This window comes from Triplophysa rosa, linkage group LG3 (assembly GCF_024868665.1).
Source record: "Triplophysa rosa linkage group LG3, Trosa_1v2, whole genome shotgun sequence".
Classification (NCBI taxonomy): Eukaryota; Metazoa; Chordata; class Actinopteri; order Cypriniformes; family Nemacheilidae; genus Triplophysa; species Triplophysa rosa.
Window position 1 is genome coordinate 8,099,308 of NC_079892.1, and position 18,851 is coordinate 8,118,158.

The 18,851-nt window shown below is 36.4% G+C and overlaps 1 protein-coding gene across 3 annotated transcripts in view; it reads right to left on the minus strand.

The window, feature by feature from the left end:
• Positions 1-18,851, minus strand: part of LOC130552185 (UPF0235 protein C15orf40 homolog) — a 46,601-nt gene that overhangs the window by 14,955 nt on the left and 12,795 nt on the right. For 2 of the 3 annotated variants that reach the window (XM_057330353.1, XM_057330354.1), the window contains one exon: positions 15,947-16,048. In XM_057330353.1, the coding sequence (XP_057186336.1) occupies positions 15,947-16,048 (102 nt within the window). Of the gene's footprint in view, positions 1-9,344; positions 9,501-15,946; positions 16,049-18,851 lie in introns of those variants that run through there. The other variant, XM_057330356.1, reaches the window with a different exon arrangement.

Here is an 18,851-nt window from a genome sequence, read left to right on the forward strand (position 1 = left end):
GTTACTATTACTGATAAAACGGTTGACCTTGTTCTCTCATACTTTCATCACAGAATAAATAAAGTACAGCTATAGACTTCTAGGGTTAAAGCATTGAAAGATAGTAAACAACCCTGAATCCCATAAGAGAAGTGATTGCGCTTTCGGTTTGCTTTTCAAGAACAGTAAGGGCAAGCTGTCAATATCCAGGCATTTTGAAATAAATCTGACTCACAGCTGACATTTAAACACAGTAGTAAACACTATATAGTCATTATATGATTTGCATTTGGAAACACGGGTATAATGCACCGGTGAAATAAGGGGATGAATAGGAACTCTTTAAAATGGCTAACACAGCATCCTCAATAACATGTCCCTTAACAACGCTGCATTGATTTGTTCATCTGAAATCCAATGACAGCAGCTACAGTATATGACAATCACTACATCAATTTACTTTCATTTAGGAAAGGACTCTAGAATAGACTGAAGCCTACAGTACAGGTGAATTGACCATTATAACTGGAGGAAGGGGGGACATGTCCCCTATTAAAGAAATTTCCATTTATTAGATATAATAAGTATATATATATATATATATATATATATATATTTTACCTTATAGGACATATGAAAATTGATAAAGGAGACAATTATGTAATATTTATTATTTTTAAAGCAATTTAACCCTTTAAAGCATTGAGATCACTACAGAAAACAGTACAGTACAGTACCTTAAACGAAAACAAAATGCACCAAAATGGACAAATTCTGTTTGAAAAATATGTGTACACATACACACAAAAATCCTGACTGAGTTATAAATTTGTGCATGAAAGGGTTGACCAAGCAGATGTATAATGTCTTGCTAAAGAATGTAGATGTTTTATATAGACAGTCCTGCCAGATTCGTGTTAATGAGATCATGGATGTTTGGATTACAGCCAAAGGTCGGGATTAAACCGTAAATAACTACAAGACGATATCCATGAAAAGCTAATAGAGGATAGTTGGAAATCACATGATTCAAATGTACAACTAATACTGTATGTTTTACTTTGCCTGAAGATTCTGTCATCCTCTGTTTTCACTTATTTAATAATTATATGAACAGTGTGCCTGGAGGAATTAGTTGTATAATCAAAGAGCTGCTGAACCAGCATGACCCGAGTTTGGACCAAGCTGGCCTAACCCAGCACTGTTTCCATCGGACAGATGGTATGAGGCAGAAATACGTAAGTGAAAGCACAACATATGTGAAGACTGGTGAGGCAGATTTCACCAGGATGCGCCCAATGCAAATAATACAGGCTGCCATAGAAACGACAAACTTTAGGTTTACTCCCACTGCCCTCAGTAGAGCGACAGTGTGCCGCCCGAGTGACAAAGCAGTTTGGAAACAAAGGAGGTTTGAGAGCGTGGTAAACACTGCAGTGTCTTCTCTGTGTCGGTGCACTGCCTTCGACACGATACCCAGAGGGTCTATCAGATTTATAATAAATACATTGTATGCTGCCGGCTTCTTATTGTCTAGTGAAAAACAAACAAAAAAACAGACAAAATGCCAGGAGCTCACAAATGCTGCTGATAAAAATAATTACACATGTTAATTGGGAAACTGTCTAGAGACAGTCGCCATGAGCCTTACAATTCTAAACAGAAGCATTCAATGTTAGAGGTCTAAGAAAGGTCAACAAATCTTAAATGTTTTTCGTAAAATCAGATCATTATCCTTTATAAAAATATGATAAAATTACATTTATACAATGCATTTTAAGTGTTTTCTTAAACAGGCTTTAGATGGTCATGAACCATGATTTGCTACTTGCTTTTGGTAGGTGAGACAGGTGCTATTATGGGAGGGGCTTTTGCATCACAGAGAACATTAGACTGAACAAATATGTGGTGCTGCGTGTTTGCTAAGCCATTTCATCAAATATCATATAGATGGCATTTAAGCTATTAAGGCGTAGACCAATTTTGTTTTTGGACCCATTCTTTTGGACCCGTTTTATGTACTTTAAAATCAAAAGTTAAGTGATGGCGTCTGTTGAATTTGGAGTATTTCTCATCTCAATCTTAATTAAAGTTTTACTGTAGTGTTAATGAAGCGGTCATTGTTTAAGAAGGTCTCTGTGTAAAGATCCAGATCTACCTCATCGCTACCTCACCTGACCTGCTTGATGATGATATTAATATCCGCTCATGAACTCCAAAAATGAGGGCATTCTGTTAAAAAAAGCTCCAATGGTGCAATGATAGAAGACAGACCAAGCATCAGCGCTGCTCCACATATTTTGCTCTAGATATGATCACCCAAGAGACTGAGGCATATGGAAGTGAACAAAATCGCCTTATCCAGCATCTAAAACAGTCACTCGTACCGCTGTCTTGTGTGCTTCTGAGGCTAAATAACCTTGCAGACAGTGTCTTGGTACTGTGTGTTTTACTAGCAACATTAAATCTGTTTTTCCTTAGTGGAACAAGCCATTTTGTGTACAGAAGACACGGAGGCCCGGCAATGATATTGCATTTCTCCGATGAGAAAGGGTGGAGCATTCATACAGTATGCCATAATATGCCACAGCTGTTTGTTTTTAACTAACTAGATAACCATTTTTTCATCACCTACTGTGTACATAAAGTATTTGTCAATTATAACTGCTTGTTAAGTGACGTAAGGAATACTGTTCGCGTGTCCAAGCCTCCACTCCCTCCCTCCCTCCATTTCAATGGAGGCAACTATTTAAACATCTGTTTATAAGAAATTTTTATTCATATCACACATTTATAAACTCATGGTGTACACTACAGTCTCACAAAAAAACAATATTTTAATAAATTGTGAAAATTTATTGGACAAAATTATTTGAGGAAAAAGGCAAACTACAGCCTGTCAGGAAACATGGGTTTCACTGTATTCGAATATATAAAAACTGTATTAAAACACTCACAGGAAATAGAGCATAGATTAACTACAATTCATTTATTAATATTTCCTTTCTTGTTTTATTTTTCTTTAAAAAGCCATTCTCCTAGGCCTTGACTCAGTAAGCTTTGTGCATATCTTGTGTTTAATTTTTGCCAACCTCATTAAATTATTCCAAAGCTTAAATTTTGCATTCAAAACCTATAATATATACAGTATCTTTAATCCTATACAGCCGCGGAAAACGGGTCTCTGAAATGGTTTCTTAATTTTTTCCACGGCTGTATTTGAAAAGAGAGCCAAGATGTTTGTTTTCAAAGTCGGACGTCACTTTTGGGCACTATTGTAGTCTTGCAGATGATCTGTTTTTAGTGTTGCACATACTGTACAGTGCTCTGTATACTCGGTATACATTTGTCTCGCTTACTTTATCTGGCACTGTTGTTTTCTACCTAATATTTCTTTGGTCTTGACCCTTTATCTTTAACTCTTCTTGCTGGACCTACACAAAAGTAAAATGGCCTACTTCTGGTAATCCTAGTCCTGTGATTTGACAGCGTAGATTGATTCTGCTGTTAAGCATATTAAAGGCTCTTTCAGCACAAGTGTGTCACTGAGTCTGATCCACCTGTGTAAGGGTGTGGCCACTGCACAATGCAGCAGACCACTGACAACAGAAGACTTTGTTGTGTTTTCATGGCTTATTTGCATACTGTATAGCCTCTCCAACTGGTACTGCACAAACCGTAGTGATGAAATACTATGATTCCTGGTTTAAAGATTCCAGAAAGGCACAGAAAGTGAGAGGTAGGAAGGAAGCTTGTTTTAAGGGAAGCAAGACAAGATTTTTGATGCTGTAACACAGTGTCCTGGGAGGCCAGAAAACTTCAACCCGAGCCAACGATGAGATCATGTCACCACACAGCCCATTCATTAGCATGTGAAGCCACAACTTTGTGGTTCTGAATACGTAAGTGCTGGATGTTTCTCCTGCACTGCGGAGACACCACAACACTGACATTTCAACACAGCGTTCTCCTAGTGTTTACTGAATGAAATTCAGCCAAACATTGATCAAATGCAAGACAGAAGTGCAAGCATGGAAAAACATTTTTAAAACATATCTTAAGATCATTTATTTGACCTCTTTATTGTATTAAGAAAGTAATTAAGATATGTGGTAATTAGACAGTTCACATAAACACGTCTAAATTTGTCAACACTAAAAAGACAGATGATGAAATCCACATGCTGAGATGTAAACAGCAATATAATGGGTAGCTTTGAAAACATCTGACCTCAGAGATGAAGGGCTTGTTTTCTATGACATACAGTAGTATCTCCAGTGAAATGTCAGTGTGTTTACACAACCCTTTAACAGCACAGTCCACAGGATTTACAAACAGCTTACTGTCTGGGTTACTGGGCAACAAGAGCTTTAGATCATTTTAATTAGAACACGGACACATTTACTAAGGGACACTGAAACATTTTTACAGGCACATAAACAATTTGTCAACAGAATTTTGAATGTACATTCAAACTATGTAGGGTCAAATTATGTAGGGTCAGATTTTTAGGGTCAAATTATAGGTAATTATTTATAGAAAAACTAAATGATGTGAAGGTTCATGCATAATTCATTCATCTGATGTATGCAAGGTCTTTTGGAGTCAGTGAAAGATTCATGACAAGCTTTATTTAAGCTTTCTGTTGCAACTATTCAACCTGAAGAGATGTTTATGTATATACAGCGCGGATAAAAAATAAGATACCATTCCAAGGCCCGGTTTCACAGACAAGGCTTAAAGCTAGTCCCAGACTAAAATGAATGCGTGACCCGTCTTAACTGAATATAACTTGCCCAGAAATATCTTAAAATATATCAGTGCCATTGTTTTGTGTTAAGATGCACACCAGTAATGTATTCTTCTAAGGTATTTTTATAAAAGCAACATAAATATCTTAATTCAACTAAGGCATAGTCCTGGTTTAAGGTAGCCGTGTCTGTGAAACTGGGCCAATATGTTCATTTAATCAGCATTTTTAGTTGTATTGTGGCCATCCCAGTCCAGTGTCTGTTGAAATTCAACAAAATCAAACCTCATAAGTGACATTAAGTCATCCAACAGCAATATGAAAGACTGACGGCATGACCAAACACATGAAAACTGTGATAAAAATCGAGGATAACACATACAAAATATTTTTCAAACTTTTCCTAAATACATATACAAATATTACTGACATATTGCTTAAAAGCGATTATGAATTGGTTTTCTTTGCAGTATTTGCAGTCTTTCTGTTATTTTGATTTCATTTTCTGCAAATAAATGCAAATAGAAACAATCTTTTTATTTAAAAATTTGGGAGAAGTATTGTTAGTAGTTCACGGAGTAAAACAAAGAATGATCATTTTACCTAAATACATATACCTATAAATAGTAAATTCAGAAAAACTCTCAGCAAATTTTACTTTTACTTTTTTTTAAACTTGATTTTTTTTCATGGCTGTATATCACATTTACCTTTGTACATTCTGTGAATTTTACTAACTTCTTTAACACCAACTGATATTTAAAAATAATGAACAAATAAAAAAGAAAAGTATCTTGAGCATTTAAGAAACAATGAATTTTTTTTACAAATAAAATATAATTTATCTGTAATTAAATGATCATTTATAGTCAGTATTCTACTCACTGCTGTACAATTTTTATTAAATGTAAACAGTTATGCTAATATATTATCTATAATTATTCACTGTATTTTAAATTGCCAAATATTCTGCAAAAGAATTATCATTGTAAACTGTACATGTCAAATTTCGAACAAAGATCTGGGCCCAATAAAAACAGTGCAATATAGAAACACAATACTAAGACAAACTGCATGATTAACAGTTGAAAGATCTTATAACAAGTAGCAATTACAGGCTAATTTAAGCCACAGTGATTCAGCAGTGCACGAGTTCTCACTGCAGCACTACAAAGAAATAAGAGGGAAATCCACCCACACTAAATTTGCAAGCTGATGGCCGTTTGTGCACACCCCCACATGCTGTATCACCAACACGCACCTTCAGAAGACAGAATGAAAGATTAAGGGGTACAATTACTAGACAGTTCAGTGAAAACTGACTTCTTGGTAACCACACACCATCCGGTTTAACCAAGCGCTAAATCCCCTGAAATAGTGCTGTGCCAGGCTTATTTCAATTAAGTCCAGGCACAAACGTTCTTAATTTCAATTTAAATGAAGGTATAAAAACTCAACACCCAGACCTATTTGCCTGCATTTAATATTGAGCCGTTACCGCCCTTTAAAGCCAATTGTAACAGTGCAGTGATGCTGCATACTTGCAGTAAAATATGCAAGATTGCAAAAGCACCTTACCATGACAGCAAGTATATTGTGCTTTTAGTTTTCTGCACATTTAGCTTGAACATGTCTGTGCTCTTCAACACCTCTGTCTGCATGGCTAAACCGTTCTCCTAATGCACTACAACTATAAGTGTTCACGTTCCCTCTATTTCTCACAGTCTATTAAAAGCTTCTTTAATATAATCTTAACTGCCATAACCTAAAGTGTTGCATCTAAATGGGTTAATGCTCTGGTTTAAATACTGAAATACTCTGAATAAACAGTCTGGTCTGTTTACTGTGAGTACACACGTAAATTAGAATCACAGTTTTGTTCATTGCAACATAGCAATAGCTTTGATTTTAGCTTTGAAGACAAAGAAGACAGAATCCTTATATTTACCGTACTGCATCAAAAGTGCATGCTCCAGATGCAGTAGTAACTACAGACAGGCACCTGCCACTTGGGTCGTGTCCCTTTTCGCTGATTAATCCACCACTGAGAGGTTCTTTGTTTCAACTGACCGTTCCTTAATCCGAAAAGATTATTCAAAAGTCCAAAGTCGAATTGCTAATATTTCTAAATTGGACCGTGCTCCATAACTCACATATAGAGGCAACTGCTTTGTAATGACAGAAATGATGACACACATTAATTTTGGGTCAAACTGTGGGTTTTCTTGATTTGAGAATTTCAGGATTAAATTAAAGTATTATATCATATATGTTTATACACTAATTGACTTTACTTTAGTTACTTCTTAGATCTTATTTTTTTGGTGCATTTTGGAATTGTCTTGTCTGTGAAGAATACATGCAGTCATGATTCTTTAAAGGGATAGTTCAGCCAAAAATCATTTTTTTACCCTATAGTGTCATTCCAAACCTGTATGACTTTCTTTCTTCTGCACAACACAAAATAAGATATTTTGAGGACCTTTGGTAGCCAAACAGCATTGGCCCCCACTGACTTCCACTGCATGGATACAAACCACAGAGAAATTTCTCAAAATATCTTCTTTTGTGTTTTACAGAGGAAAGAGCCATATTCAGATTTTGAATGTCATGACGGTGAATTAATTGTGAGTTTTTATTATACTATTCCTTTAAGATGCTGCCAATGGAGGGAGCTCACTAGGTTTTGGATAAGCTACAGTAGCGTGTTGTTCATGAAAACTGTAATCAGTGAGGTTTAAAATTAGCTGTTCCTTTTTTCAGCATTTTCCAAAGACAACTGGAACAACATGTGAGTCACTTGGTAAAGCCCCACTACTCAACTTTTCTGGACTGTTAACATCTTCAATGACTGTTTTTCCGAACACGCCCTGCTTAGACTCAGGGACCTTAGTATCAATGATAACATAAAAGCTTACAGGTTCTTCTCTTTAAGCCTAATAACAAAAGACACCACTAAACAAAATATTCATTTAATCAGGTTATATTTTGATGGGACCATATGTTTGTTCGAACATAACAGTGTGACATCATGCCATTTTATCATATTTATTTTATCTGTCAACACCATGCTTTGATTCTACGGTACCAATGGAACAATGACTCAGCTACTAATGCTGTCCCATCCGCTAATGTCAATGGGTGTTTCATACAGAAACAGAACAAAAACTAGACTTCACTGTAGGCCTACTGCATATTTGACAGACAAAGCAATGCTGCACTAGTCTTCAAAGTATCACCTTATGAAGTAAACATGCATGTACACTAGCAATGTCATCACATCAGTGCCGTTGATGTTTTTAACACCCTTTGATACAATTTTATCAAGAGCAGGTCGGGTTCAGACATAACTAGATTTAAATGTCAGCGGCTAAACGAGGCGAAGAGTCCTATTGTTGGTTTAATTGGACTCTGAGATGATATTCAAACACGGGCGAGTCATCCCATTAGTCATTATTTTTCGTGAATGGTGCTTTGGTGGCCACATGCACAAACCTATTGCAAACACACACAGAGAGAGAGAGAGAGAGGGAGAGGGAGAGGGAGAGAGAGAGAGAGAGAGAGAGAGAGAGAGAGAGAGAGAGAGAGAGAGAGAGAGAGAGAAGCCCTGAGTCACTGAGAGGAATATGATTCAGTGGCTGTCTTTAAATCTGAGCATAACATTTTTTGGGCATAAAAGGCTCGTGGACAACTGTTTATGTGTGTATTTAGTTATGTCTTGACATAGACAAATAGTTGCATTATTTTATTTTAAAAAGATGTTAGCATTCCTGTCAGAAGGCTAACCCGATGAAAAAAATGAACAGTCAATAAAAATACTTCACATTCATATTTCAGACTCTAACGTTACTTGCTCACAACTTTTTTTCATAACACAGTTCACATATTTTCAACCGGACAAGTAAGTAGGCTACACGTTTACCAAAATATATACTTCATGCAAAACGTGATAGTCTCGATGCACAAGTGCGTCATTAGCAAATAACGGTGTTGCTTCTGTAGGATCAATATATGACAATTAACTTCCCTTAATAAATAACCACAGCAATCACACTGTCGAACACAAACAGCCCAATTTCTTCCTAAATAACAACCTGTTAAATTACACAAGTTACATTTTCAATGCACATAAAAGTTGCCCTGGTCAGTGTGACCCATCCATCATCCTCCTGTCGCCTCACATTAATCCAGTTAGTTTCGATAACGCAGAAAGGCTCTCTGGGAGGTGTCCATCGCACGATTCGTCACAAGACGTATATGTCGCAAACACGGGTAGATTTCAACTACAGTCTAGTCGTTAAATCACCCTCAGTCTTCAGACTAATGATAAACCCGTTCCACGTCCTGTCTCGCGACTTGTAATCGTACATCGCGTGCGCCAGCCATCGGTTAATTGTTCAAATCATTAGTAACAAACATATACAAATATGCGGTCATTGACATCATAAGATGCACAGCCTCCCAGACGTCACAGTCTCATGAAGTGTCTAGAGAGTCTGATTCAATCGGCATGTATTGATTCTTTGTCTTGCCCACTGCGACACTGCGAAAAAGTCTCGACAGCGGTCGCGCTGCAAACTGTGCGTAGTCTAGAAATGACAAAAACGATACATACCGTATGCAGATTCGGCTGACTTTAGCGGAGCGTCGTGTGTCTCGCGACTGTTCGGCAGCGCGGTCGCTGGTGTGTGTGTGTGTGGGATGGGAGGGGCAGGGGGAGAGTGAATGTATGTGTGTGTGTGTGTGGGTTGGCAGATTTGGGCTCTCGAGCAAAGCGGGATGGTTGCAGCAACTCTGGCTGCAGCCACCCGCCAATTAAACTACAGATGCTGCTACTGTCTACAGAAAAAGGGAGGAGGTGTGATCATTTCAATGCACCAGAAATAACCCTTTCAATTGGTCTTGACATATAGTACCTTTAGTTTCTAAATAAATGACTCCGAGCAAAGCCGAGAAGTGACTGACAAAAGTGAGGCTTAATCGTGCTTATGTTTTGTTTTATGTGCCAACGATTTCAGTCAAGCAGATTTGTCAGCTGACCAAAATAAACAAATTTACTGAATGAAATTAGAGTAGATCTTATTCACTTGTACACATACTGAATCTGGTCTTATTGTGAATGACTCATCTGTGTCTGTCCTTATATTTCTTCATCATATTCTTTTCATCAGCTGCCATCATCAAGCATAATTATTTTTCTCATGCCCTGTCACACTGAGACCACCTACGATTTTTGAATGGTCCGATTAGAAGAATTGGTTGGGAATGTTGTTTCATGTTAATTTCTACCTCCTTTTTTTGTAATAAAGTATCTGGTCTCACATAACCAAAGCATGCAAACCTCACCAGTTACAGCCTACTCAGCAGGTCAATATATCATCTCTGAATAGGTGGTTGACACCAGTAGGTTTGTTGAAGAAGTCACATGGTTTAATAGGATAATATGAGAACTGTATTTCAAGCATGTGGTTGTTGCAGACTGTTCTCCCTGGTGTGCCCATTCAAATGTTACGTATTAAAGCCTACTTATTTATACCAGTATACTCTATGTGACCCTGGACCACAAAACCATAAAAAGTCATAAGGGTACATTTTTTGAAATTATCAAAAATTAATTTTTTGAATATTTTACATCTATTTATACATTCTAAGCTTTTGGACACCATAACTTGAGTGGGTAATTCCTAAAGAGCAGGAAGTAGCGAGTCTCCGGCCATTTTTAATCGCGATTTTGCTGCACCTACTAAATAAAAACAATGTTTTTATATATTTACAGGTTAGAAATGTACTAAATGTATTCATGGAATATGATCTTTACTTAGCATTCTAATGATTTGTGGCATAAAAGAAAAAAATGATCATTTTGAGCCATACATTGTTTTGTTTGCTATTGCTACAAATAGGCCTATACCCGTGTTACTTATGACTGGTTTTGTGGTGAAGGGTCACAAATGTATTATATATATTATGAATTGTAATGAATCTGAATCTGACTCTAATAACAAACTTTTATTCTAAAAAAAAACATTTTCTCCCACCATCATCCAGTAATACTGTAGCATTAAAAATGTACAGCCAGTAAACATCTATCTACAATATTCATGTTAATGAATCAATGTTAAAATCAGTGCCAGGTAATTCTGACAGTGTGATGCAAAGCTCTGAGTCAAAGAGAATCTGCAGTGTTATCAATATCCAAGCCATCAATTATTGAGCAGCTTCAATTATGCATGACTGACCTCCCTCCACTGAACTGTTCTGAATGTCAGAACAAATCTTATGAATGAACAGCTCTACAAAAAATAACAGAAAAATCATGTTGTCATAGCAGCCTATGAAATATATGATGGAGAAGTTACACTTTTTTTCATATAAAAATATGAAAATACTTTATATTTCATATAAAAAAATACAACATGAACTGTTGAAATCCTGCAGCTCCTGGGAGTCGCTATTGATGTGAAACAGAGTGACAATATAGTTTTTCATCACTGTACAAATACCTAGGGTATCTGTTCCCTTCACCTGCTGTTTGCTGTTCTTCCATAATGCATGACAGCACTCGCTATGGCTCTCTATAGACTTCTTCACATGAAACCCCATAAAACATGACCAAAGTGACATTTCTTCAATAAACATTTCCAAATATTCAAGGCCAAACAAAAATCAAATCACTGTCTCAACAACTTACAGTAAGTGTTTGTTTTTGTTTACTTCTCAATGTCTGTGTGCCAGCACGGCTGTCACTTTTAAAGCAAAGGCCCGCTGAAGATTGCTAAAACAACAGAGCATTGTATCAGCCCTGGAGCTTAACAAATATTGTAACGCCCCAGTGCAGGAAAATCCATTGATTTTCACAGATGAATAATATTTGTTGAATATATTCACCTCAAAATTCCACTTCACTCCTTCAAGGCCCATGTGTATTATGAAACTCACATTTTGTGTGTCAACTGTTTTCTATTTCTGGAGTTAAGCATGGAAGTGCTATTTCAAGCAGTTTTTACTTTTAAGAAATAGTATTTGGTATTTAAACACATGGATTTCAGCAATTTTAGAGTCAAGTCTTACTGTCAGGTATCTCTCATCTGACATTGACACAGGCAGGAAGGGGATTTAAAAACAGAGCCAATGACAAAACATTTCTGAACTCAAGTGATGATCTAGAAACGTTAGGACTCCAGCCAAAATCTAAGAAAAGAAGTAGTATAGCCTACTTAAAATGTGCTTTTAAACAATCTGTATGAAAATATGAAGTGGAGTGCAGTAGCTAGGGTGAAAAGTGAAATTTGTTTTAGTGGCACACAGGTCCAGGAGGGCTCACAATAATTTCTGTATGTTATGCAGCAATATGTCAGGGGCCCAGAGTTGATAATAATACAAACATTCTGTCTCAAAATCATGTGTTCTTTAATTTTCCCTGCAGCATCTGTGAAATTCATATTTACGGCTCACTACTTATATTATAAATACAGCCTGCTTGAGGCTTATAGATTTCCCATTTCTTCTGTATGTATCCTGAAAGGAAGAGGAAAGAGTAAAATGTAAAACAGCTGATATATTTTTGTATACAAACAAAATGAAGGCAAACCCCATGATAGACTGACATATCCACATTTTGGTTTGTGCCAGTTAAATGTACAGTATAGGTTAACTAAAGTTCAGCTCTTTCAGATGCAGTTTGTGCATCTTTCAAGTCTGTACCAAGCATCCAAACTAAATGAGAAGGTATATGGACACTTTAAACACCCCTAAAATGTGGATATGCTTTATACATTTTACAACGATGCATAAATTATAGGACAATAAATGTTATGTTCAAAATGAAGTCAAACATTATTTGGATATTTTACGGGTGCCAAACATGACCATATCTGTATCCATATCCGGGTACTTCATGCATGCACTTAAAGTCACCCTGACACCAGTTACAAAAAATATAAGTCATTATATGTATGATAAACAATATGAAATATAGCAAGTTCTTAATATTAAGAAGAGTGAGTTTGGGGGAATTTGGAACTTATCGAATCAAAACCGGAATATATAAACCTTTTTTGCCAGACCATTACGTTCTCATGCCTGCAGACATTCTCAGCAACTCCTGCCTATTGGAGCTTAACTCTGGCCGAAACATCTCATTTAGTCTGTCGAATAGGATATTCTGGGGGAAGACGCCTGTCTGCTGCTAATGCAGTGGTGGTCACGGTTTAATAGAATCCATTTAGGTCAGAATCCATTAGCATCCATAGTATAAAACAATTACTTTAATTTAACTGCATGGCTATATGTTTCAAAATGTTTCAAGATATCATAAATCCACACTGTAGCAGGTCATGTTTTTATTTCATCTGGGAGGTTTTTCATGTGTCAAATCAGCTGTCTCATTCCTGTTATGCAGTATACCCTTTGAGTTTTGCTTGTGTTGTATACATTTTTATAAAAAAAGTATTTTAGACTTACGTTATTAGACTTACTTTTATAACTTGATTATTTACACAACGGCAAGAAAATAATCAGAACTGAACTATACAGGTTGGAAATAAACAGATTGAGAGTTGAGGGTGTGAACTTGATGTTAATTGTGATATTTTGTATCCATCCTTTAACACGTTATTATTATAATACTAATTTATGTATTTTTTCAGGATGAAGACTTTTAGAGTGATACAAACCAATGTGAACTAATTTCTCAAAACATCACAACCCGTTGCTATCACTTATGTTTGTGTTGTTGTTTATTCACCAAATGTCACTTCCTAGAGGATTATGTCTGGATTTTAAAGGGATATTAAAGAAGAATAGCAGAGGTGTGATATTGAGGACATGGGGTTGTGTATTGAATTAAGTTTATTCCTAAGAAACACTTTGATTAGAGACAGGACCAAATCATGAAATACCTGAAATATTTTGCAAGCAATTTATAGCACAAAGGATACGTCAACAATGGCAAAGTCAAACAGAAGTTTTTACATTTAAAATGTAAAATCCACACATTCGCTAATGAAAAACTACAAACAAAAATAATGAAATATTTAATTATACTCACCAAATCTTGTGTGACTGCTGAATCTATTGCAGGTGAAATATGGAAATAGGACCCTGATAATGAAAACTTCCTTTGATTTTATCTGATTATACAATATAGTTGTATTTTAAACTGTTTTTATAAATAGATGTTGACTAAAAGTTTTAGAGACCCCTTGAGAGAAAGTAATATATTTATGGTATTGAATAGCATATTTGACTGTATTCACTCAACTAAAATACATTAAAAACCTCAACATACATCATACATTAAAATCGCAATAGTTTGAGCCATGCATGGACTGCAGTCAATCTGTAAAAAATGTTTTGTTAGCTCATTTTTACTGCGAACGCAGACCTTCTGTGAGGATTAGCCATTTACTTTCGGTTTTAAAGTAAAAATGACGTTCATATGTCACGAACAGGCAATTTGGTTTAATCATTTGTAAATATAATGTCATATATGACATTAAAAGAGATATTTATATTTAACTTGTCAAAAAAACTGTCAAAATGATTTGCTGCATCCTGGTTACCGTGTGTTATTAGTTTTGAGCGGTTGTTATCAGGAATAACGAAACTGCAAATGTCGCGACTGGCCAATCAGAATCAAGCATTTCAATGAGCCGTGTAATAATAAAGGGATAGTTCACCTAAAAATGAAAATTGTGTCATTATTTACTCACCCTCAAATTGTACCAAACCTGCATACATTTTTATGTTATGTATAACACAAAAGAATATATTTTAAACAATGTGGGAAACTAAACAGTTCTGGGGCACCATTGACCACCATAGTAAGTTTCTTCCTACTATAGTAGCCAATAGTGCCCTAAAACTGTTTGGTTACAAACATTCTTACAAATATCTTTTTTTTTGTCTTCAGCAGAACAACGAAATTTATACAGGCTTGGAACAACTTGAGGGTGAGTAAATAATGACATAATTTTCATTTTTGGGTGAAAAATGCACAATATCCAACAGAGGGCAGCAGCTCCCCCACTTCATTATTATACACCGGAAAGAAACACATGAGAATACAAATATAAACAAAAGGCATCATTTCTACAATATAAAACAATTTTTGTAATATAAAACAATAATGGAATGATTAAGGTAATTCAAGCTCAAATGTTTCAACAACAAACGTAAATGACAAGAAAAAACTTTCCTCAAACACTTTCCTAATACAATGTTATTGCATTCAAGCTTTGTTGTTCTTTTAGTTCCCCATTAAAATAAAAACACATCTATTTCTATCTTGAGACAGCCATTGAATTCCCCTTAGCTTGGCTGTCATTGATCTATGCTAAGGTGCATGCTAAATATGATACGGCAAAATCAATACTGTGGTCCCATTTCCACCATCAGCCCATGGGCCTTGTTTCTGACAGGCATTGAGCCACAAAAAAGCACAATCTAAGTTCTTTAGAGGCATTTAGCAGTAATCACAATCTGGTCTAACCCCACATCATGCCCTTTAACAGGGCCAGAGGGCATCTCTTCCCCTCTCTTTCCCTCTGACTACTTCAGCTATTTGCCTTAGCATCACCATTATCACCACTGCAATTCAATTCCAAAGCAAACATCACTATTGTTATGGATATAATTTAGAATAGTTATTCTGTTCTCTAATTTATCATCTGCTGAACGTAGCCACAGGTCTAGAAATGAATACTGAGACATGTCCTTAATAGTCAGCATGTTTAGTGTTTGAAAAACAGCCTGTCACATATAAAATACAGCCCATCATATATCAAGGCACAACTGGGTGTTATGATCCTGCCTGTGCACAATACAGCTCAAGGTCCCACCCTACACACACTGCAGCAGTGAAGCAGTGGCTCTGCAGCTCCTCTCGTCCTGACACAGCTCTTTGAGATCCAGCGTGCCAGTTAGTACAGTGAAAACAGGACTGCGATGCACACACATTACTGGCCCGGGCAAACAAACATGCTGGGCTCCCCGTGGAGAGAGATAAAACACTCTCACCAGTACATTGGCTGCATATTGTTTGTCTTATCAACAACCTGCGCCATAACCTTGAGCTGGAAATTTATGTGTGGGAACAGATTGTACTCCAACATTTAATCGAAAATATTTGTTTTGTATGCTTGGTAAACAGTAATGCGTTCCTTTATAGATTTAATATTCCCGAACACTAGTAGTCATCCTGTTAACTGAACTGACCTCTGACCTCAGCAGAGAACTGGGCAGAATGTCTGGTTATGAAAAGCTGCAATTGTTGGTCCAGGTCACATTCCGATAGACTGATGTCCCAGGAGCGGATACCTGTGGGCACACAGACCAAGTGACATTTTTAACATTAATAAAGATTTGTTTCAAATTTGCATGTTACATTATAGATTTACCGTAATTTCATATGCAGGGCGTTTTCCGATTTTCTTAATTCTCTTGTTATGTTTGGGGTCAAATTGACTTAAAAGAAACTTTGACATCTTTTGACAACTTTACCTAACCCTGGTGATTTGGTTGCCCATTCGACCAGAAGTATGGCGACTTCTTGGGGAGTAGCACTTTCAGATATATCTGCGGTGCCCTGTACGTTCACAAGATTTTATAGGGTGAATGTAACAAATCCAAATTCTTTGGGGTCGGCTGTTTTATCAGTTGTTAGGCCACCAGCAGGGGGAAGCAATGTAAACCCCTCGTGACCATGATGGTATTAGTCATCCAGGTTAGGACCGTGGTGACGGTCTGAGTGAGGTCGAAATAGATCGTAAGTTATGTCCATAACTATGGATCTATGAGACCGAACGATGACCGTCACCATTCCTTGTCATTAGGGACGAGCTGAGGCATTCCAGGCAAGAGGAAGTGGTTGGTCCATCCGGGTGTTATATAGCGGCCAACCCCTAAGGTCAGTCACATGACATTGTTGCTATTAGGTCTCGAGGATAGGCGGAGGAATGGCGTCATTCAGGACCGTGGTGACGGTCATCGTTCGGTCTCATAGATCCATAGTTATGGACATAAATTACGTTATAAGATAATAACCTGAATACCCTGTGAATTAAAATAATAGTTGTGTTTTCAGTTATTTTCTTATTTTCCCATGCCTTCTGGAACTAGAATTTTCTTTTTTTTTTGTAGAAAAAAATTGAAGCATCCATGACAATCAACAGCTTCTTGTGGTTTTTGTAGGAACTCAATTCAGAAAACTTAGCAAATGTATAAATAAATCAAAAAGTGATGTTTTTTCCTAATATTTTATTTAAAACTAATCAATTTATTTGATAATGTTTAGTTTGTAAATATTACGTAGGTAAAGTTTGAGTAAAAAAAGTAACTTATTATGTATTAAAATATTTGTGGGGTCAATATAAACCCACATATAAAAAAATATATTTTTTAATATTACAGTTTTTGTATAGCCTGTATCTCTTTAAGTAATAACCAATGATCTGATAAGATCGCATTAAGATCCAGGTAACACTTTACAATAAGATGCTATTTGTTAACAATTAGTTAATGCATTTGCTAACATGAACTATGGACAATACTTCTACAGCATTTATTAATATTAATTCATGTTAATTTAAGCATTTACTAATACATTATTAAAATCAAACATTGTCACTGTTAGAAGTACTCAAGACCGGTCTTGGTCTCGAGACCGGTCTCAAGACCATTTTTTGATGGTCTTGTTCTTGTCTCGGTCTCTACTGACTTTGGTCTCGGTCTTGTCTTGGTCTCAGATTTAGTGGTCTCGGGATTTTATTTCAAGACCGATCAAGACCAAAACTGCAGGAATATCACTAAATTGCAGGTGCATCATCTGATTTATGTGAGAATTTTGCTGCTGAGTAGATAAGAACGCTTGGAACGCATGCACTGTCATTTTTACTTTTTTGTGTTATGTGAATCTTTTAGATGAAATTTGAGTGCTGGTCTTGGTCTTGACTCGGTTTCGGCCTGCCATCGTCTTGGTCTTGTCTTAGTCTCAGACCCTCAAAGTCTTGGCCTTGTCTTGGTCTCGGCACTCTCTGGTCTTGTCTTAGTCTCGGTTTAGGTGGTCTCGACTACAACACTAGTCACTGTTAACATTAGTTACTGCACCATGAACTAACATGAATAACTGTATTGACATGAACTAACATTAACAAGGATTAATAAATGCTGAAAACTAAATTGTTCATTGTTAGCTAATGTAAACTAATAGCACCTTATTGTAAAGTGTTACCAAGATCCATATCCACAGATCCTGTAGTTCGTGTATTGTGCACATTGAATATTCTTTTAGTGTTTCATAACCGCCCAAAAACGCAGACGCCTCTTGTGCTCCTACTGATCCAAACTTCAAAGTCCTTTTGGGAATTATGGAATAAAATCTCTGTGTCTCACAATTCTCCTCCGCCGCATCCTTGATGAAGGGCCGTTTTTCCTCAGATTCTGTTTAGCTTTGTAGATGAAGTGTAAATCTTGCAAGCACTGCAGTGTTTGTGCTCAGAATTGCTGTGTCATTGGGATTTAGTACAGGTAATGGCTGCGGAGGTTTCTCAGAATAAGATGCTTGTATCCGTGAGTCTATCCAAACACAACATATTCCTTACAGAATCGATTTGTTCTCATTGGTATGTGAATTAATGATTAAAAGTTGTTTAGGAGGAACAGAATAATCCTTGTGATGTAGATGTCCAAGGATTACAGAATTGTGCAGAGTGATTATTTACACATCAGTATTTTAAATGCAATGTTTACTGAATCTGATGAGCATAACCAGCCAAACCCTGAATATAAAAATCAAATGATTTAAAGATCAAAAACCGAGTCAATACAATACACATTCAGAAACAACTTTTTAGACCACTGGTCATTTCAAACTGTAGCACATTTGAACTGTACTGTGTTAAAATCTTTGTATTGCAGATTTGTGTTGGCCGGTACAAACAGAGGTTAAAAGACGTCAAGTAAGTATGCTATTTTATCAAATGCTACTTTGGATTCTGGTTGATGCTAACCAGATGTCTGTAAACACAAACTTGCTACTACATAATACACAAACATTCAATTTTAGCATCAAGAGTCAAACGCCCATGCTGTTCAAAGGAAACTTCCATGAGAGGATGCAAAG